Source organism: Peromyscus maniculatus, chromosome 7 (assembly GCF_049852395.1).
Source record: "Peromyscus maniculatus bairdii isolate BWxNUB_F1_BW_parent chromosome 7, HU_Pman_BW_mat_3.1, whole genome shotgun sequence".
Lineage (NCBI taxonomy): Eukaryota > Metazoa > Chordata > Mammalia > Rodentia > Cricetidae > Peromyscus > Peromyscus maniculatus.
The window spans coordinates 55,378,005-55,400,065 of NC_134858.1; the positions used below are offsets into that span (position 1 = coordinate 55,378,005).

At 47.7% G+C, this 22,061-nt stretch overlaps 1 protein-coding gene across 3 annotated transcripts in view; it reads right to left on the reverse strand.

The window, feature by feature from the left end:
- The window catches only part of Pml (PML nuclear body scaffold), a 32,650-nt gene extending 10,589 nt beyond the window's left edge, over positions 1-22,061 (reverse strand). For 2 of the 3 annotated variants that reach the window (XM_016003933.3, XM_016003938.3), the window contains exons 1-7: positions 21,833-22,060; positions 19,606-20,063; positions 5,416-5,996; positions 4,253-4,323; positions 1,365-1,505; positions 683-941; positions 196-248 (exon numbers count right to left, since the gene is read on the reverse strand). In XM_016003933.3, coding sequence (XP_015859419.1) covers positions 196-248; positions 683-941; positions 1,365-1,505; positions 4,253-4,323; positions 5,416-5,996; positions 19,606-20,063; positions 21,833-21,961 — 1,692 coding nt within the window. In that variant the 5' untranslated portion in view covers positions 21,962-22,060. Of the gene's footprint in view, positions 1-195; positions 249-682; positions 942-1,364; positions 1,506-4,252; positions 4,324-5,415; positions 5,997-19,605; positions 20,064-21,832 lie in introns of all 3 variants that reach the window. The other variant, XM_042281027.2, reaches the window with a different exon arrangement.

The following is a 22,061-nucleotide window of genomic DNA, read 5'->3' on the forward strand; positions in this document are numbered from 1 at the left end:
CAGTGAGGGGCTAGGGTGCAATAAGCATGCAGTTGGTACTTGCAAACTCTCCTTGGTACAGTTTAGGCTTTGATTGCCTCACTAGAAAGTTCCCCAGGTACCAGACGAGCCCCAGAGTCACCTGCTGTGGCTGCAGCCTCTGGGGTCTTAAATGAGGGGAGGCAGGAGTCCTAGGCCGAACTCCGAGTTACTCACCAGATTCTCGGTATCTGAGTCTTCCGAGCTGCTGATCACCACAATTCGCTCTTCTGGAATGGAGAGGGGATGGTGGCATTAAATCTTTCCTGAGATATCCACTGGCTGGGGTGAGAGATGGCCACCCAGGAGAGTCCTTGTAAGCCAATGGACTGAGGGTGGCAGACGCCCTGTCCTGTGTGCATCAGGAGGAGATAGAGTGTATATACCTCCAAGTAATAGTGCTTGGCACTGGCTGAGTTTTGGAGGAAAGGAGTCAGAACTAGGGCATAGGCCCTCAGGTGTCCCACACTGGAATCACAGCCAAGTACAGTGTAAACTACCCCCACATACTCAATGGCAGCTCAGAGCAGTGTGTGCATGGGAATCCTGGTGGCTTCGAGCGCCTAGGTGGGATCAGAATGTGGGGTGGGAGCTGGGGGTATTCCAGATATCTGAGGACAGCATGAGGGTCTTACCCAAGTGCCAGCTTGCCTAATCTCCTTACCTGTTTTCTCTGTGTCGCTGGTAACATGGTTGCTGGTGGGCTGGGGGGTCTCCTTTTCTCGGATGGGGCTCTCAGGGCTGGGTGGTCCATCCAGATGGGGAGGAGAGATGGCCCTGGAAGTGCTGGGCCTGGGCTGCTCCGGGGAGCTAGAGATCAACCTGTTCTCATCCTCCTCTGTGGACTCCATCTTGATGATCTTCCTGTGGCAATCGCTATGGCAGCACTTCCTCTTCATGGGGGTGATCGTCTGAGAGGCCTCCTGCACAGTGGGGGGTTAAAGGGGGTGACTCAGGAGTCTCTAGGGTTGCTGGGCTGAGAACCCTGAGCGGTGTGCCAGGGGCTTGTGGCATGTTTTTGCTCCTGTTCCTGTTCCTGGCCAGGCTGACCATGTCTCTGCTAATAGGAAGCTCTCTCAGGTTGCCATGCACTCTGGTCATGGCCGCTGACCAACAACATCTCTGTTTTCCTCACAGCTCTGGCCGTCTCAGCATCCCAGCCGGGCTGAGGCTGGCTCAAGCTTATTGGGAGCTTCCTAGGGGAGCACCCCAGAGCAATGGAGAATACGGAGTCCGTGCTGAGCAAACAAAGACCTCAGGAAGGCCCCGATTCTCATCCGGCTATGCCTCAATGCTGGCTGGAGTCTGAGCCTTTCTGGTGAGGCGGGGCTGAGTAGGGGACTTACCTCTCGATAGGTGGAGCCCTCTTTCATAGAGAAGGCATATACTGGCACGGGGTGTGCCCCGGGCACTGACTGTACCACAGCCACAGGTGGGGTCTTGGACAGCCTCAGGGCCTGGGCCTGGGTCCTCTGCACTTCACTGGGCTGTAAAATCAGGTAACAAGACAGTCAGAAATGACCAGGGGCCCTGGGCCTAACAACCTGCCTCAGTTGTAAGCTTCTTGGTCCCAATCAAATTGTTCAAACTGAGACAAGTAGTTCTTCCCAAACCCTCCATGATGGCACTTGCTTCTGACCTTGGGTTGCTGGTACCCAGGCACCACTTCAGTTTCCTGATAGGGTAAGAAGATACCTCAGGGACCACAGAGCCCAACTCCTCAGAAGATGCCTGACCACTAGCCTCATTTGCTTGGCTCTAGAGACAAGCTGCTTGCTATTGAAAGTAGCACCTCCCTCAGCAGCGATAAGAATTGCAGCAGTGAGAAAATCCGAGCCCAGCCTCCCGTGAGCTGGCCTCGACCCCTGAGTCTTAACTCTGTCCAGCAGCTGTTACATATTGGAATTACTTAAAACTCACTGGACCTCAGTCTCCTCCCAAAAAAGTGGGATAATAACATTTGTTTCATATGACAATATGGACGAAATGTGCCAAACATCTTCAGCATATCTAAAAGAGTATACAGTACTTACAGAGTCTCATTAGTGGGGCTGATGAGGAGGGCTAATGAATATAATACTGGTTTTATTACTATTCCATGTCAGACTTGGTGCTCAGTGTTTTGTGCATCTATATCAAAATGAAGCAGGGGCGGCTCCCCAAAAAGTGAAAAAGGAGCTGGAGAGATGGCTCAGAGGTTAAGAGCACTGGCTACTCTTGCCAAGGACCCAGGTTCGGTTCCCAGCACCCACTCATCTGTAACCCCAGTTTTAGGGGATCTGACATTCTCCTCTGGCCCCTGCAGGCACTGCACACACATGGTACACTTACGTGTAGGCAAAACACTTATACACATAAAATAAGAATAAATAAATCTTTTTCTAAAATGAAAGAATTTCCACATGACTTACCCATTCCACTCCTAGGCCCTGCCCCCAAAGGACTAAAGGTGGATGTTCCAATGCAAGCTTACACGTGGGGCTGGGCAGGTAGTTCAATGGTAAAGCACCTGCCCACCCCATACCAAGCCCCAGATTCAATCCTCAGAACAGGAGCCAAAGGTTTAAACATCTTATCCTTTTCCTCATAGCCCCGCAATTGCTGGCATACAAAAGGCTCTCCTTCTACTCAGCAGGAACTCCGGAGGGCAAGGCTGGGTGCCTCTCCTTCCGTTCCCTCAACACTCCACTCACCAGCATTAAAGAAGCAGAAGACAGTGAGGGGAAAGTCACAACTGATTTGTCTTAGAACAGCAGTTCTCAGCATGTGGGTCACGACCCCTTTGGGGTTTGAATGACCCTCTCACAAGAGTTGCCTAAGCCCATTGGAAAACACAGCTATTTACATTATGATTCATAACAGTAGCAAAATTACAGTTGTGAAGTAGCAATGAAGATAATTTTATGGTTGGGAGGGGGTCACCATAACAGGAGGAAGCGTATTAAAGGGTCGCAGCTTTAGGAAGGTTGAGAACCACTGGGTTAGAGTTTTAAAATCATAAATACTTTCTTTCCCTGCTGAGGCAGGTGCTGTGAGGGCCAGAGCTGAATCTCCTAACAGGACTGACGACGACGACACAGTCACATTACCCTGAGATAGGTCTGTGCCTGCCTCCTGTGGCCTTTGCACCCACACACTGCTCCCCACCTCTTTCTGGACTCCTATCCTCGGCACTAAGGTACAACCATGGTGTAAAGCAGGAAGTTTTGTAAAGCAGGGCACTGCCAAAGTTCAAGTTCAAACTGCTTCACCGCTGAGTCTCTTTGGGTCTGCATCTCTGCAAGAGGCCTTAGACTCCATGCTGTCTTGTAGCTCTAAAATTCTCAAAGTTCTGCCTCCCCCAGGAAGCCTTTCCCGATTGCTGGAGCCCACAGCAATCACTTGCTCGTGGGTCACCCCAGGGCAAAGATAGCGAGGCTTAATACCCTTGTTGCCCATGAGAAGATCTGCTTGGTCCTGAGCCTACATCTCGACATGCAGACACACACAACGGAGTGAGCAGGATCGGGTGGAGAAAGACGCCAGGCGCAGGAAGGAACTGAGAGGACTTGCGCTGCCGCAGGGGAGCCATGCCTACGAGTGTTGGTGGAGGAGAATGGAAAGGATGCCTGTGCATTTCTACCCTGGGAAGCACTAAGTCAGAGCAATCAGAGGAGGGAGAACTGCCTCAAGAATGAACAAACTTCCTGTCCCCAAAGGCATCTGCGTGAAAGTCATCGAGTCAAGGGTGCAGCAGAGGGAATACCAACAGGAGACAACCTAAGGATGTCTTCCCACCCTGAGAAACTGTGGGTTTGGGGTATGGGATGGCCCTGGAATCTGTGGGATTGAGCTCTGACTCCCAGCCTTAAATCCAAGAACCATGTGGGGGGGCGGGGGGTGGAGGTGCACCTATGCCAGCCCCAGAAACTGGCTCATACATTTAGTATGAGCGTCAGGGATATCCTGTGTCACATCCAACAGGGCCATTGTTTCCATTTACTTCCTTCACTTTCTGAGCACCCCTGGGTCTGACCCCTCCTGAACTAGCTCATGGCCCATCAAGAGCTACTCAGGCATTCGGGAATGCGGCACTAGCCAGCCAACCCTGCCTTAACTCTTCCTTCACACTCTCCTTCTGAGGGATCCAGTCCAGCCATTTGCTGTCCCCTCTCAGGCATTCATTCTCTCTGCTACCACAGGACATCAGGACTCCTTGCCTACCACCTCTCCTCACACACCAAATCCCTCTCACCTGCTCAAGGTCAAAAGAGTCCCTGGGAATGCTGGCTGCCTCTGGGGTGGCTCTCCTGGCTACAGCTGCATCTGGAAAAACAAAAAAACAAAAGGAGAGAGAAAGCACACGGCCAGTCCAGCAAGGAGAATTCTGGGTTGGGGCAGTGACAGCGAGGCGGTCCTTGCTTTTCCTGGGTATTCACTATTGAGCATGTCTCCACAGAGGGGCTGCAGCTGGCTGCTGCAGGCATGAATCCACCGAGAACAGAGGGGAAGGTAGCACGGCTCTAAATCCCAAGTGCACACCTTTTCATCTTTTGGGAATCAGCCACTGCCTAGATGGAGAAGATACAAGCTCATCTCCATTCTGGGACCGCACCTTTACAAGCCCGTAGCCATCAGCTCCAGGAGGGAGCCTTTGTTCTTGGAACCTGCCAGTCACCAGTAGGGGTACCCCTCAATAGCTGCTCAGAGTTGACCTTCCAGCCCAAAGATTTAAACGAAAGACCTGAAGGTGTCCATGTGCCCTCATGTCTCTGTTCTGAAACCCCCTCGACGCCATCAGCTCATACAGGATGCAGCTCCTGGATTTTGATTCAGAGCCAAGCATGTCTCTGAGCTACGCTATGTGGCCCAGAATCTTCTCCCAGTTTGACAGGACAACTTCTGAGGTAGGAGCTGGTCTGCTACTTCTGTACCTCATAAGAGCCCAGTACCAGTAAGGACCTCAAGGCTGGCAGCTGGCTGCTTCATTCTAGGGAATTCTTCCTTTCAGTGGCTGACCAAGTACCTCCCTGCTAGATTTTCTGAGCCTCCTTCTCTCCTAACCTTACATCCCAGTTGACTTCTCTTTTCCTGGACATGAGGGACTTAAGAGGTCACATCCGGCTGCAAGGATACCACATCCTGCTCTCAGCTCAGCAGCTTCTCAATTTCCACATGTTCCCCAAGGCTGATAAAGTCACATCTATTCCACAGAGTCTTATAAGCTAGCCAAGGGCCTCCTCTGGGTGCCTGCCACACCAGATCACCATATCCTTTTATTCTGCCTTCTGGAACCCAAGACCTAATAGTTGTCTTTCATCTATCAAATGGAGATAGATCATCTTTTCTGTCTCGGCTTCCCTTGCGGGCCCTTCAAAGGTCAAACCAGCTGCCCATGAGCGTGGCCTCGCCATTTACCTGTCCTCTGGGTGATACAGGAGATGAGGTCCTGCAGGCACCACTTGAACTCCTCGAAGCCGCTGGTGCGCAGCTGGACTTGCTGGTTCTGGGGCTCCTCCTGGCTCAGGCGGCAGAGGGCCTTGCGCAGAAAGCTATGCATGTCCAGCACCTCCTGGTCGGAGGCATAGAGCTTCATCTTATCGACCAGCGCGCCACCACTGCGGATGCGCTGCAGCACAGCTTCCAGGTGGCCCAGCTGCCCAGCTATTTCCTGGTAGTCCCTCTGGTAGCGTGCGTTCACCGCCTCAAGCAGCTGGCGCTCCTGCGCCTGCACATGCTCTACCACCTGGCGGACGCGTGCGCGGATCCGCGCCTCCGTGTCTGCGCGCGCGTGCTCCAGCTGGCCTATGGTGGAGCGCATCTGCGCGTGAGCACTGTCGAAGACCCTGTCCTGCTCCTGCAGCGCCTGCGTCATGGTGCCCAGCTCCTCATACCGCTGCTGGATCTCGTCGCCGATGTCGCACCGGAGATGGTTGTGGTCGCCGTCCAGGAGGGCGCATGCGCAACACAGAGGTTTGGCACAGCCTCGGCAGTAGATGCTGCGGACACATAGGAAGGACCCAGTTAGGACAGGCTCTTTCTCAGTTTATGCTTTTCCCTACTCAAGTGTCTGTGTGTTATGCTTATGATAACGGATCTATCCATAAAATACCAGACGGTAAAAAGCTACTACAGAGCCTTTAGCAAGTTCGGGAAGTAAAGGCACTCGCGGCCAAGCCTGACAACCTGAGTTTGATTCCCTAGAACCTATATGGTGGAAGGAGACAACCGACTTCTGCGGTCCTCTGACCTCTGCATGCGTGCCACAGCACACGTGCACCCACACACATACACACATTTTTAAAAAAGCTTTAAAAAAAAAAAAAACCTACCACAGTAACAATCCCTCTACCTATGCAGCAATTCAGACACAGACAAAAAGAAAGATCCACTCTCCACCGTTTCTCACCAACCCCTAACCCTAGCTCCGACCCTACCCTGCCCACTCAGGCCTCAGTTGAGCAGGGTATGGTTTCTTCTTCCCACCTCTCCACGTCCAAACTCCAAAGCAGCTGACGTGCATGTCACTCCACGTTTGCAAGCACTGACCGGGAGCTTTTATCATTCCCTTTTCACAGACAAAGAAACCAGGACTTAACAGCTAAACGACGTGGAGGACTAATGTTTGTTCCCAAACAATAAAATCATACTACAATTTTACAAGTTACCTGGTAACTTCCTTCTCTAATCTTTCACTCAGGACATTCCTTTAGTACACAGGGACAAACCTAATGTATTCTTTAATAGCTCCATTATAACTACATGGACAATTGTTTAGTTCAACAGGCTCCCTTTTGACAAACACTCACGTGATTTCCTATTTGTGCATTTTCTTCCTGCCTTTCTTCCCTCTCCCTTTTATTTTTTTGGCTGAAGTGAACAGCGATTAAATAACATAACATCCATGTTAGGCACCCTAATGTATGGGTGCCTGTCTCTCTATGAAATAGAGTACAAATAATAGATTGCTAGATCAAAGAATGTATCTCTCTATCTTAATATTTTATGCATGTAAAAATATTAATTAATGGTAAGTATATGATGTTATAGATATTTTAATTAGTTGGATTTTTCCAGTTCTATATCACAACATGGTATATGTGATATATATATATATAGTTTTTATTAGTCAATTTAATATATAGGCTAACAGAGACTTTCACAGCATTTACTGTAGCCTTTCTATCTAATTTTTGAATATGTTACAAAGTGAAGGGACTTTGAATGTGTGATTAAATTAAGAATCTTGAGGTTATAGGAGCTGCAGAAACAGCTCAGGAGTTTAGAGCACTTGGTGCTCCTGCAGAGGCCCCCAGGTTGACTCCCAGCACCTACACGGTGGCTCACAATGTCTCTAACTCCAGTTCCAGAAGATCTGATGCTCTCTTCTTACCTCTGTGAGCCCTAAGCACACATGTAAGCATACATACATGCAGGCAAAACACATAAATAAATAAATCTTTTAAAAAGATTATTTAAAAAGAAGTTTAAGATTGAGAGATTATTCTGAGTTATCTGAAGAATTGTAATAAAAGAAAGAAGGGAGGCAGGAGAGTGAGAGAGGACCTGATGGGAGCAGAGGCTGGAGTCACGTCCTCCCGATGGCTTTGGGGATGGAAGGGAATAGGTGCCAAGGAATGTAGGCAGCACAGACCCATTTCAAACATCTGAAGTCCAGGGGGACAAGAAAAGGGATCTGTGTTGTTGTAAACCCGAGCTGGTGGTGATTTGTTACAGCAGCGATGGGAAGTTAACACAGGAGCCAGGTAGCAGCCTCGGTCTAAGTTCCTAACCACAGTAATTCTGTGGCTTCAAAAGTTACTGGGAAAGATACTTTCAGCGGCTTCTCCAGAGATAGTCTGCAATTTACTCTCACCCCCAATGTTAAGAAAAAACTCACTTGAGACCTGGGGAAAGGTCTTACCTGGGGCCACTTTGGCCTCAGTAACCAAGGCCAACACGACCCGGAACTATCAACAGAATGCTGCTGGCCAGACCCTGGTCCTCTGCTTTACCAGCTCTCACCCTCCACAGACCACTCAAAGTGAATACGCCTCAGCACTCATTCAGACGCTGGAGGCAAAGGATTCCCAGAGAGCCCGGAGTGTGGGAAGAGAACAGGCCCCGAGTGCACAGCTCTTCATCCATGGCATCTGATCTACGGAACAGGGTCCTGTTACCCAGAGGCGAAACCAGAGATAAACAGCTGTGGCGCAGAGGGGGGACTGTGCCTCAGGAGCATGCCATTTGCAGGTCACTGACCTTCCAAAGCCCCTAACTTTCTGAAAAGGCTAGAGGTAGACCCAGAATCCGGGTGACCCATCAAGGGGCTGCCACCTAGACCCGGGAGTGATCTTAGCCAAGTGGTTCCTTCCCCCTCATCTGAGGGGCACTCACTGGGCCTGTACTATTGTGCTTGGCACCATGAAAGAGGCAGAGGTGAGATGGATGTCTGCACAGGGTTCTGTGCCAAGAACCTGGTTTAGTCAAGACAGAGAGTTGTATCTCCAGAAGGGCATATGGCCAGTTACTTCCTTCCAGAATACACAAAGGAATTCACTAAAACACTACTGAGTCAGCAAGAAATTACTCAGCAAAATGACCGTAACACACCAGAATTGAGAGAGTGATAGAGAAAGGAGAGGGAGAGGGAGAGGGTGGGGGGGGAGAGAAAGGGGGAAGGAGGGAGGAAGGGAAGAAGAGGGTGGGAGATCTTAATTCTATTCCATCAAAGGAAATAAAAACAAATTGGGGTGGGTGGGGGTTCCACTCACAACAAATAATCCAAACCTGTTATAAAATACTTAGACATACTAACAAGAAATATGCAAGATTTATTCAAAGAACATAACAAAAACTCATTAGAAATAAGTCTAAAGAACAGAAAAGTGGGGCCAGTGAGACGGCTCAGTAGATACAGGTGAGAGCCATCCAACCTGACCACCCGAGTTGGATCCCTAGGACTCACATGGCGAAGAAAATAACCCCAGCTTCTTTGAGTGGACCTCTGACCTCCACATCTGTGCCGTGGCAGATGCACACAGGTACAAGTACATAATCAATCAGTTAATGTCCTGGCATGGCGAACCGGAAGAGGGCACAAAGCCCAACTCCTAACCAAGAAGCTACCTGCAGCTGACAGAGTTTTCTTCAGTGAAGCGACATGGGGTGCATGAATCACACTTCAGGGCAGGCCTCGTGCTCAGGAGTAGCTGGACAACACAGAGCTGATTCCATGGTTTTGCTTTTTCTGTTTGCTTTTTTTTTTTTTTTTTTTTAGAGAGGAGAGAGAGAGAGAAAGAACATGCAGTTGGTTGAGTAGGGAGGAAGATCTGGAGTTGGGAAAGGGGAGAGAATATGATCAAAATATATTGTATGAAAATTTTTAAAAAATAGCCGGGCGGTGGTGGCGCATACCTTTAATCCCAGCACTCAGGAGGCAGAAGCAGGTGGATCTCTGTGAGTTCGAGACCAGCCTGGTAAACAGAGCAAGATCCAGGACAGGCACCAAAACTACAGAAAAACCCTGTCTCAAAAAACCACAAAATAAATAGATAGATAAATAAATATAAAGAAAATTTTAAAGCACTAAAGAAATAGATAAATGTAATTTTAAAATAAAAAAGATTCTTAAAACCCAGAAAAGTAGATGAGGTTCCTCATTAGAAAGACTAAATATTGCCGGGCGGTGGTGGTGGTGGTGGCGGCGGCGGCGGCGGCGGCGGCGGCGGCGGCGCACGCCTTTAATCCCAGCACTCGGGAGGCAGAGCCAGGCGGATCTCTGTGAGTTCGAGGCCAGCCTGAGCTACCAAGTGAGTTCCAGGAGAGGCGCAAAGCTACACAGAGAAACCCTGTCTCGAAAAACCAAAAAAAAAAAAAAAGAAAGACTAAATATTGTAAGAATGTCCATCCTCAAGATAGCGTAAATATTTTAAAGACATTTAAATCTAATTATGAGATTTTAAAAACTTAGCCAAATGATTATAAATGTCATATGTAGGAACCAATGAACCAAATAGCAAAGAAATGTTTGAAAACCTGTGGAGGGAAGGCAATGGGGACTCTTCTCAGTCAGGCAGCACTTACTAAAACAAACATGGAACTAGAAGAGTAGGAAGAGTCAAAGGACCTGGCTTAAAACACTGGACACACCACTCATTCAGTAGGTAGTATTCATTGTGTCCTGGGTCCCCAGCTCTTCCTGACATTCTTAGGGCAGTGAATGGCACCACCATTCTCAAGCCAGACACTATGGGATCATCAAAGATGCCTTCCTCTCAACCACTTCAACAACAGTTCACCAGTAATTCTTTTTTAAGATTTGTTTATTTATTTTATGTATGTGAGTGCTCTAGCTGCATTATGACTTTATGCCAGAAGAGGGCAGCAGATCCCACTATAAATGGTTGTGAGCCACCATGTGGTTGCCGGGAATTGAACTTGGGACCTTTGGAAGAGAAGCGGAGCCATCTCTCCAGCCCTCACCAGTAATTCTTATTGTCTGAGCCTACCTTCATCTACTTCAAAAACATTAGGAGGTCAGCTATGTGCAGCAGAGGCTTGGACAAAAAGATGTGACAGAAAAATTCTGGCTCCTCACCTGTCACATCACTGCTACTGTCTTCGTTTTTGCCGGTCTGGGGCACTACCCAAAGCTTGGCCTATCTTGGTCCCTCCTACTCCACTCAAGACTCCCCCAGTGCCTCCACCCTGTAATTTCCAAAGGAGAAGCTGAGGTGTGGGTGTGGAAACTGTGCCCTTTACGGTCACAACCAAAAGAGCTCATGTCAGTTACATGATAATAAAGAAGACCCAACTTTTTCAACAAGATTAGAGAACTGAGGGGAAAATTCATTGAATTTTGTGATGATACATTATAATTACATACTGATGAATATGAACAGAATTTGCCAATAAATGTTGCAAGAAAGAAAATGAATTTGGGGACTGAGAAGATGGTTTAGTTGGTAAAGTGCCTGCTGCACAGCATGAGGCCTGAGTTTGGGTCCCCAGCACTCACAAAAACAAGGCATGGTGACCCACATCTGTAATCCCACCCTGGGGAGGCAGACACAGCTGGATCCCTGGAGTTTGCAGCCTGTCAGTCTGGCTGAATTAGGGAGCCCCAGGCTCTGTGACTCTGTCTCAAAAAGTAAGGTGGATAGCAACTGAAGAAGACACTAACATCAACTTCCAGTCTACAAACACACACACACACAGACACACACACACACAGAGAGAGAGAGAGAGAGAGAGAGAGAGAGAGAGAGAGATGCACACAGTCATGTACGCATACACACACAGTTATGTACACACACAGTCATGTACACACACGGTCATATGTACACACACATGCACACAAAGAAAAAGCAAGCTTTATTCTACAATTTTTTTTTTTTTACTTAAGTCTGATCTATTTTCACTAAACAAAACAGCAAAATAGAATATCTAAAATAGGGTTGGAGAGATGGATCAGAGGTTAAGAGCACTGGCTGCTCTTTCAGAGGTCCTGAGTTCAATTCCCAGCAACCACATGGTAGCTCACAACCATCTATAATGAGATCTGGTGCCCTCTTCTGGCTGGCAGGCATACATGCAGGCAGAAGACTGTATGCATGATAAATAAATAAATAAATCTTTAAAAAAACATATCCAACATAATCATTTAAGGCCATGAATTTAAAAAGGATATTCATGCCGGGCGGAGGTGATGCACGCCTTTAATCCTAGCACTTGGGTGGCAGAGCCAGGTGGATCTCTGTGAGTTCGAGACCAGCCCGGGCTATCAAGTGAGTTCCAAGAAAGGCGCAAAGCTACACAGAGAAACCCTGTCTCGAAAAACCACAGCATGCTACTCTATTAGATAATCAACATATAAAAACAGCCAACTCTGCCATTTACTTATACCCATCTTGAAATACCACACTAACCTTAATAGCTTTGGCAGAATATGTCCAAAGTGTAAGATATGCCATGCCAGAAATTTGTTACAAAATTCAATGACCAAAATTCATCATTAAACATTAACAGAATCTGGTGATATGCAAAATAGACAATGATTCCCTATGTGACACAGCAATTCTGGAATTATCGAGTAAGTTATAAAAATGACTATTATGTGGATTTGCCTGTCTATGACAGTTAATTTTGGTTAAATGTTAATCAAATGTTAAATAAGTTCCCTTCAAAGCGTACTGATACTGTTTGGTTATTAATAGGAAAACACTGAAAAAATGACCCAAAAGGTGTGATATCAGTGGTAGCAACACAGGGACAAAGGTAAGAAGGCAGAAAGTGAGGAGAAAGAAGAGTGATGTAGGAAAATGTCACTGAAAATGTCACAGAAGTTTTAGATGATGGAGTCTGGCAAGTTCCAGAATAATTTGATACAAAATGCTCACCATCAAGACAGCTTGGATGTCTTAGGTTTCTAATGTTGTGATGAAACACCATGACCAAAGCAACTTGGGGAAGAAAGGGTTTATTAGGCTTACACATCCACAGCACTGTTCATCACAGAAGGAAGTCAGGACAGGAACTCGAACAGGGCAGGAACCAGGAGGCAGGAGCTGATGCAGAGGCCATGGAGGGGAGCTGCTTACTGGCTTGCTCCTCAAGGCTTGCTCAGCCTGCTTTCTATAGAACCCAGGACCAGCATCCCAGGGATGGCACTACCTACCATGGGCTAGGGCCTCTCACATTGATCATTAATTAAGAAAATGTCCCAAAGGCTTGTCTACAACCCAAGGTTATGGAGGCATTTTCTCAGTTGAGGCTCCCTCCTCTCCAGTGACTCTAGCTTGTGTCAAGTTGACATAAAACTATCCAGGACATTGGCTAATTAACAAATTTCAATAATCAGGAACATCTTTGGGCATGAAGACAGAGAAGAGGGTGCTGGGGAGACGGCTCATGCTTGCAGATGGACCTGACTTTGGACCTCCAGCACCTGTGTGAAAAGCTGGGTGTAAAGGTCTATCCAGGGGATGAGCTCCATGTTCAGTCACAGACCATGCCTCAAAAAGCAAGGTGAGTATTGAAAAGAGACAGCCAGCATCAACCTCTGGCTTCCATATGTATGAGCATGCTTACCCGGCCCCCCAACACACACACATACATTTGAACACATGCTTACATACACACACAAAGACAGAAAAAGAAAATCTATTTTCCCTTGACCCTCAGCTTTTTTTGATGAATAAAAAGCAGCAGTGTGTACAACATTCAGATGGAAAGAGTGACCCAAGAACACGAGACTTAGCTAAGATGTCACTCAGGTCTATGAGCAGCCACAAATAGTCTCAAACCCAAGAGAGACTCAAGCAGCTTGGAACACAGGAGTCCTCCTTGAAAGAAAATATTTACTATGTCCTTCAGTCAGGAGCTCAGCCAAAGCACAGAACCTGGGTGTTGATAGTGTGCAGCTCAGATGATTAGTAAACACTCACCCCGGATTCCATCTCCAGTTGTGTGTGTGTGTGGGGGGGGACCCAACAATTTGGGGTTTGTGATGTAAAATGGACAGAGTTCAGGTGGAAACAAAACTGCAAGAATAGGAACTGAGCATTCAGACTGCCCATGGCTTAGAATCCATGAGTACTAAGATGGAGTGCTTCATTACAAACGAACTATTAGACTTCAATAGGTTTTTAAAAAAGTATTTGTGTGAGTCGGGGGGGGGGGGGGTTGGGTAGGTCAGAGGATACAGCTTATGTGTGGAGATCAGAGGACAACTTGTAGGAGTCATTTCTCTCTTTACCTTGTAGCCTCTGGGATTAAACTTAGGTCACCAGGCTTGGGAGCAAGTGCTCTTACCCATTGGGCCATCTTGCCAGCCCCTCCAATAATTTTTTTAAAGTCTAGGCATTGAGGTTTAAAAAAGGTGAGCTTAGAGGAATCTTTTTGGAAGGGTTCTCTCCCTCTCCCTCTCCCTCTCCCTCTCCCTCTCCCTCTCCCTCTCCCTCTCCCTCTCCCTCCCTCTCCCTCTCCTTTTTGGTGACTGGGGATCAAACCCAGGGCCTCACACAACTCAGCAGATACTCTACCACTGAGTTTCATCCCCAGACCCTAAAACATACTTTGAAGTTGGCAAGCCTAATTTGTTTTTCTGCTAAATTCAAGGAAAATGAAACTTTACATTGCTTTAACAGCATGCTTCCTTTTAACAGTACAGTTCTAAAGGAAGACACTCTGAGTTCTAAATAAGCAACCTGCAGAATCCTTCTGCTAGCTGCAGGCTGCAGGAAGGGGAAGACCGGCAGGTCACGAGAGACCACACTCGGCAGTCAGGAGTCCTTCATCCTGTTCTGTCCCCGGGTGGGATGAGCCCTCCTTCTAGGTTTAGTGCCTATGAACACTGTGACCTGTCATTTCCTTCTCCTTTGGGCAGTGGAAACAGTCTTGGCAGGGGCTCGGGATTAAGATACCACAGAGAGACCATCTCTGAAGATGGGCAGGTGCTCTACCATGGAAAGAAGGAAGGTGGGATCAACTCAGAACACTCCGTTCTGTGGCTCTATGGGAGAGGACTCCTAAGGAGTCAGGAGCCAGCTTTACCCGATGCCGGCTATAAACCTTTGCCCTCGTTTCTGCCCATACCTGGCATTTTATTTTCTTTGATTCTTTTGCAGTAGCCATTTTTACGAGGCACATTAAAGGCACTTCCCCCTCCTAACATCAGTATGGAATCAGACTTTCTTTTAAGGAGGACACACCCATGAGCTTTGAGAAAGCATAACTCTGGCATAGGCCAAGCTGAATGGCCCCTAGCATTCCGAGCAGCTTTTCAAGGAGAGTACTTATCGAGCGAGCGGTGATAATACTGAGACTCGGCTTTGAATTGGTTGTCCCCCAGGACTCAAGCCTAAATGTACCTAACTTCCTTAGCTCTTATAATCCTCTGGCAACCCTGGGGAAAGAGCCTTTTGTAAATAGAGTGGCCTTGGCAGAAAGCCAGGCCACAGAAATACAGAGACCTTCCTGGTGGCACAAGCTATGTGTCTAATCAGGCTGGGGTCAGGCGCCAGACCACCTTTCCTGGCTTATATGAGCCATCAACCATTTTACACTCCAGAAGCTAACTGAACATTTCTCGCTCATTTTTACAAATTGTTTTTCATGGAACTCACAGGACTCAACAAACCTCTCCAAAATATGATTTTAAAACTGCTTCTAATTCTCAGTCAAATACAAGGCCTTCGTCCTTCAAACTGCCTGGCATTGCATCTGAAGCCATCTCCTGGGGCCTGGGAGTCCTCACCAGGGAGCACTGTGTTGTGTGTACTCAACACAGCCTTCGGATCAAAGGCTGTATATTCAGCCCTCAAAGACACCAATTCTCATTTGTTTGGCAACAGATGTTTCAATGCCCAGCATGAAGTAAACTGATGCCTCCCTAATTGATTATTCAGTGGCAGATGGACAGACAAACAGATGTGGTTCCAGTTGGCTTCATTTTCTGAGTTAGGAATCAGTGAGAAAAGCCTGCTACCATTCAGTCTCACTGATAACCTACGCTGTCAAAAGTCTCCATGGCCCATCTCTGAGCAGTTAAGCCCAATGCCACTGCTGGAGAAGAGAGTCCAGCCTTTCCGGGGACTAACACTCGAACCCTGATCTTGCCTTGAGTTAGTTTTAATTCTTTGTTTTTTTTTTTTTTTCCCTCTGAAACATCACAAGGGTCAGGTGTGTGGAGGAGAAATCTCTTTTATCCACGTAATATCCTACCAAATGGAGCACGGGTATTCCCGGGTCTGAAGCCACATTTCCTGGGTAAGTGCATTTCAGAACTGAGGAAGGAGTCACTACCATCCTGTCTGCTATGTTCCCAACTGCAGGCGGTAACCTTGCTTCTGCCATGTGGCGGTGCGCTCCTCGCGGGCCAGAAATCAGTCTCAGCAACGCCATGAGCCCCAGGAAAAGACGCACTGCACGACAGATTCCCCAGGGGTGGGTGAGTGGGTAGGCAGGAAGGGTGGGGACAGGCAGGGCTGGTAAGCAAAGCAGAACCACCAGCATGTCCGTCTTCAGCAGCAGCCTCGCTTGTCCTGGCTTTGTCACAGCTTTGCCATTGGATGTCATCGGTTCCTGCCTGGAGCTGCCTTTCTGTCACCTGTTGCCAGCCATTCCAGCTTCTGGAAAGTCTTGGAGACTTTCCACTGGGCTTCTGATCCCACCACACTTCTTTCTTTTCTTTTTTCTTTTTCTTTTTCTTTTTTTTTTTTTTTTTTTGGTTTTTCAAGACAAGGTTTTTCTGTGTAGTCTTAGCTGTCCTGGAACTCACTCTGTAGACCAGGATGACCTCGAACTCACAGAGATCCACCTGCCTCTGCCTCCTGAGTCCCAGAATTAAAGACATGCTCCACCACCACCCGGCCCCCACCACACTTCTTTAATTTGATGAATAAGTATTCCATTCTCTCCATACAGCTATAGTACCTGCCTACAGACTTTGATGCCCTGGCTGACTTCCCTCTCCCCAATCCACCAGACTTTAAGCTCAAACATCCAGACACAGAGAGCCCTAGATCCCTATCACTCATAAGTGTGATCTAGGCCTATCAAGTGAGCCTCCAGGTCCCACAGGCTCTAACACCGTGAGACTCAGTCTTTCCCCGCCCCTGTCCCTTCCCATAGACCACAAATAACCTAAGGGGGTTCCTTTTCCCTCCAGATTCTATACTTCAGTTTCTGAACATACCCAACATAAGGTAATAAGTCCTGCCAAACAGTTGTGATAGAGAAATAAGAAAGCAACCGATCAAATAAACATTCACCTAGCAGCTGCCAAAGTTGTCCACTTGGGACAAAGAACCAGAGTGCAGGAAGAGGGTCTAACTATGACTTCCAGCAGTGAGTGCCCAGCAGCGTACTCCATTGTCTCATTGACACTCTATAGGGTACTCAATGACAAGAGTGTGTGCATGGAAAAAAGAGCAAGCTGAACAAGGTGAATGTTCTGGAAAGTGTGAAATAAAGTCCTGACTTCTCCCAAGCCCCGTGTGTCTGACCCCAGCTCATCTTTCCTCTCCCTGCATAGTGCACTGTCTAAGACTCACAGATTCCCTAGTGCTCTACCTCAGCCGTGACGCCTTCTCCTTCTGGCCTTTCTCTTTCCTTCCTCAGGGGCACTGCTAATCTAAGTCATATGACACGCTCTTAGAAGCTGCCTCTCTGTCCAGCCACACTGGGCAGGTGGATTTCTGCAATCTCGACCTTCATGCCCTGCTTCCTTCTTCCTTCTGCCCACACATTGGGGATCAGTGTCCTGGGCAGGTACTGCTATCAAGGGAACACAACAAGGGAGAAGGTGTGCTCAGAGTCACTGTGGAAACGCAGGCTCAAAGGGTAGTTAAGAGACAGGCTCCCTGCCCGGTCACTCTGCGCCTTTGCTGCTCACTGCTGGGTCTGTTGGTCCACCCCAGGCACCCAAGAAGGCAAGGCTGGGTCTGTCTGTACTCATACTCCAATACTTAACAGAGGACATGGCACACTGCAGGCCTGGCATGATGGTGGGCTGAACCAATCCACTCCACAGGCATGGTGGTCAAATGCCAGTGACCCGAGGGCACACCCTAACCCCCCACCCCACTAAAAGCCACCTCTTCTGCTGCTCCCCAGCATGAGCTACATGCCAGCTCAATGACAAAAGCCAGGGTGGTTTATTTTGACTTGTGGCCAAAGGGAAATTGTGGATTATTTACGACATTGAGGTTGGTGGAAAAAAAAAATTTCCCTAACCGTTAGTTTAAAAAAAGAGAGAACAACATCCAAAATTGTCCCCTGGTCTCCACATGCACTCGTGAGTGCATGAGAATACACACACACACACACACACACACATACACACAATTCATATTGTACTTGTACAGACTTTTAGAAATCATTCTTCCCAAATATAGTTAAGTATAAAAACCTATTTACATGGCATTTATATTTTTTTAGCACTATAAGTAATTTTTTTTAAGGCAGGGTCTCACTTTGTAGCACTGGCTAGCCTGGAACTTGCTATGTGGACTAGATTCCTCAAACTCATAAAGACCTGCCTGCTTCTGCTCCCCTAGTGTGGGTAGTGAAGGCTTCCTGGCTTATGAGTAATCTTGAAGTGGCTTAGAGTTCCCAGGAAGATGAGCACTTCTCTGAGGGGTGAAGAAATCGATCATCCCCTATGAAGGACTGTATTACCATGCTCAAAGAAATGAAAGATGGCAAATTAAAAAGATTAGTATAAAACAGACAGGAAAACCTAATGCAGAAACCATATATATACTTCATACTAAATTGATTGTACTTACTGTTACAGAGAATAGCCTAATATTAAAATATTTCAAAATGTAACTAACTAGATAGGAATGAAATTAATAGTTTATCAAGATCCAAGTTGAATTTTTCCTCCTAGGAACCAAAAATCCAGTTCAAAGAAAAGACATTCATTTAACTCATCATACTAAAAGATCATAGAACATATAGAGATTATTTTTTAACATAGACATGAGCTCTTCCTTAGACTGCATTAAAGCCATACACCATCAAGAGAGAGACTGATGCATTTGATTGCCTAAAACTAAAGAGTTATTCTAAATACGATATCACATACTAAGTGAAAGACTATCACCACAGAGTCTTACAGAGGGACGAACTCCTCAAAGGAAAAGCAAACCAGCCTTCCAACTGGCAGTTCACAAAGGAGGAAACACAAGGACCCGTAAACAGACAGGAAAGCCTTTGGATCTCAACAGTGCCCAATGAAATGCAAATGGAGCAGCAGTGAACGCTGAGGAGGCCAGCAGGGGCGGGCAGGACTCCTCCGAGACTCTGGCCGGAAGCAAGCTCCTGGAGTACAGAGTCTGTAGGTTAAGGGGTGTCCCACATGAGGAAATGCTTTCTGCTGCGGCTAATTTCCCAAGAACTACTAGTCCTATTAGGCAGAACCGTATGCAAGCAATCTGCTTGTGAGGAGTCAAGGGTTCATGTATCATATACTACCTTATTTGCTAAAAAGGAAGAGACAAACCCTTATAAAGCTACTCTACCTGAACGTATATTCACAAAGAAACTTAAAAGAAGCATTCGAAATTAGTAAGGGCAGCTGCCCTGTGAAGAGGGAAAGTGTTGAAAACTATAGTACAAATTTTGTTTGTGAGCCATATAAATACATTCCCTATATAAACATGAAATTAAAATATGCCGTTTAACAAAAATAATTACAAGTGAATTTCTCTTGTCTTTTTCTTTGCTCTTTTCATATAGACATTTTCGGCCAGCACTCCCCGATGATATAGTTTCAACTTTTCAGACAGCGGTTACCTGCCCTTTATCTAAACATCCAGCCTTACTGAGACTCCCTGGGGCCCCCGAGGAAGAGTCCACTCTTCAGACATCTAAAATTCTGTGGCATGCACTAAAACGTACTGTTTTTACACCTCACTTGCAATGGCACCCTGAAAAATTTTGTCCTAAAGACATACTAGGTAAGGGGGAAAGGATGATTCTGCAGCACTATATATTTCAGAGGGGCATTAGAAACGACTACAAGCCAGCGGACCGCATTCTGAGCGACGAGCCTCCCCGAAGCTCCCACCCCTGCTGGCTCCAGGATGCTCCACTCACTTGGTCGGCGCGGGGGTGCGATGGTTGGTATTGGAGCAGAAGATGTTGGACTTGCGCGTACTGTCGAGGAATTCGCGAACTGAGCTGTCGCGGAGCTCGGCCAGGGGCCGGGCCTCGTGCTTGAGGTACCACTGGTGCGCGTCGAAGCATTTGTGGCACATGAGCTGCTCACACTCGAAACACCAGAAGTCAGCCGACTCTTTGCAGCGGGTACACGCAGCCTGCGCATCCACGATCTGCCGGAATACCGCCAGGCGCCGCTGCAGGCTCTCGAAGAACACGTTATCCAGGGCCTCCTCCGCGCCAGCCCCCGGCGCCTGGCAGACGGGGCACCGCAAGCCCTGCGCCTCCAGGCATCCAGAGCACAGCGTGTGCAGGCAAGGCAGCAGCTTGGGGCACCTGGCTTGGGCCTTGCAGCCCGGGCAGCACAGAAACTGGAATTCCTCCTTCATGGCTTGCTGGTGAACCAAAGAAAGAAATAAGGCCTACAGAAAGCCCAGAAGTCCTGTTTCCCCCACCCCCGCCCCCGCCCGTCCAACCCATCCCTTCATCTGGAGGCTGGAATAGGTAGGACCTCGCATTCCATTCCAGGGAGTCATTGGATCATGCCCTGGCTCATCAGCACCCCAGTTATTCAGGCCTTGAAGCGTTCACTGAACAATTTACCGGGCGCCTGTCTACTTACCATTAGACCCACTGGTAGGCCCTGAGATACAAGATTGGATACATCTTCACCTTCAAGGGACTCAAGTTTGGAAAGCCGATACACAAAAGTACCAACCTCATATACAGTGCTTATGGTCCCCAAAAAGTTAGACATAGAACTACTAATCAGAACTTCCACCTTTCACATATACCCAGAAGAACTGGGGAAGCATTCCAAGCAGTTATTTATATACTAATGTGCCCAGCAGCACTAACCACAATAGTCACAGCGACCCAAGTACCGACTAGCACGTGAATGCATGAACAAAATGTGTCTGCACATATAATGGAATAGTATTCAAACTTTAAGAGGAATGAAATTCTGATTACATGCAACAACATGGATGAACCTTGAGGACATTATGGTAAGTGAAATATGCCTGCCGTAAAGTGAGAAATACTATGCAATTCCACTTATATGAAATATTAGAATAGTTAAGTTCATAGAAACAGGAAGTATAGCTATTGTTTGAAGGGTACAAAGTGCTCCAATACAGTGCCTGGTGCATGAGAAGTATCCATAAATGGTAACTAGTCCTGTTAATCCTTAGCTATATAATGCTAATAATTAAAAAGTTATGGCAATGTGGCATTATTTGAGCTTTTGTGAAGAGGAAAGGGGGAAAAGAATAAGGAAAAAAGGGATAGAGGTAGTTTCTCTGGAGATAAGTATGGCAGGTTGAGGTAAAACTTCCAGGAGGACCAAGAACTAGGCTTCCTTAAGAGAAGAAGCCACATGAGCAGGGCATGGTGGCACACACCTTTAATCCCAGCACTCAGAAGGTGACGACAGGTGGTCTCTATGAGTTTGAGGCCAGCCTGGTTTACACAGTGAGCTCCAGCTCTGCCACGACTATATAGTGAGGCCCTGCCTCAGGAAAATAAAACAAATAAAAAAAATCCCTAAACCTCATACACATAAAAATAAATCTATGAAGATCAAAAGAGAGAGAAGCCTTGGGTTCAGCCAAGACAGCACTTCGGTCGGGGCCGAGTTTCGTTTGTTCTGGAACAGGGTCTTGCTGTGCCGTCCTCAACAGTCTTGAACTCTCTGTGCAGACCAGGCTGGCCAGGAACTTACAATCCTCCTCCAGCACCTCCAGCTTGAGTACTGCTGCTCCTGGCATGTGCTGCCCCCGCTGTGAGGGGGTGTAAATGGTTTTGTCGTGTTTGGGGCACGTCTTTAGCTCCAGGCTAGGGCAAAGGGGACTCCTGGCCTGGCCTTCTCCCTGGACGTTTTTTTACAACTGAGGTAGGAGCTAAAAGACCAGGCTCCAGGGGGTAGGAGTGGCCCATCTCATTGCAATCCGACTATACGCATGGCTCCCCTAACTCCTTCTGGTTCCTCTTTTTTATTCTATGCTATCCGTCCTACCCCTGCCCAGACAGGAGGATGAGGACCTGGGTGTCTCTCTAGGACACTAAACTGCCATCTCTATAAAAGCCTTCTTCATTCTCAACTCCCCCACCAAAGTAAACAAATAAAGCCCTATCAGCCCTTCATCTCCTAACCCAGCAGTACCTCCGCGGGGCTTTGGCTGTGTTCATGGTCTTCGGAGGGGTCCTCCGGGGGAGGCATGGTGGGCGTGGGGGTCAGGGCAGGGTCCTGTTGGAGGCAGGGAGATCCAGTGGGTGAGGGCGCCTTCTGCATGGGAACCGGTGCAGTTTCGATTTCTGGATTTGGGTCTGTGAGGGCGGGAGATGAATCCCAGACTGCAGCCAGAAAACTGAGCTGTCCAGCGGGGCGGTGC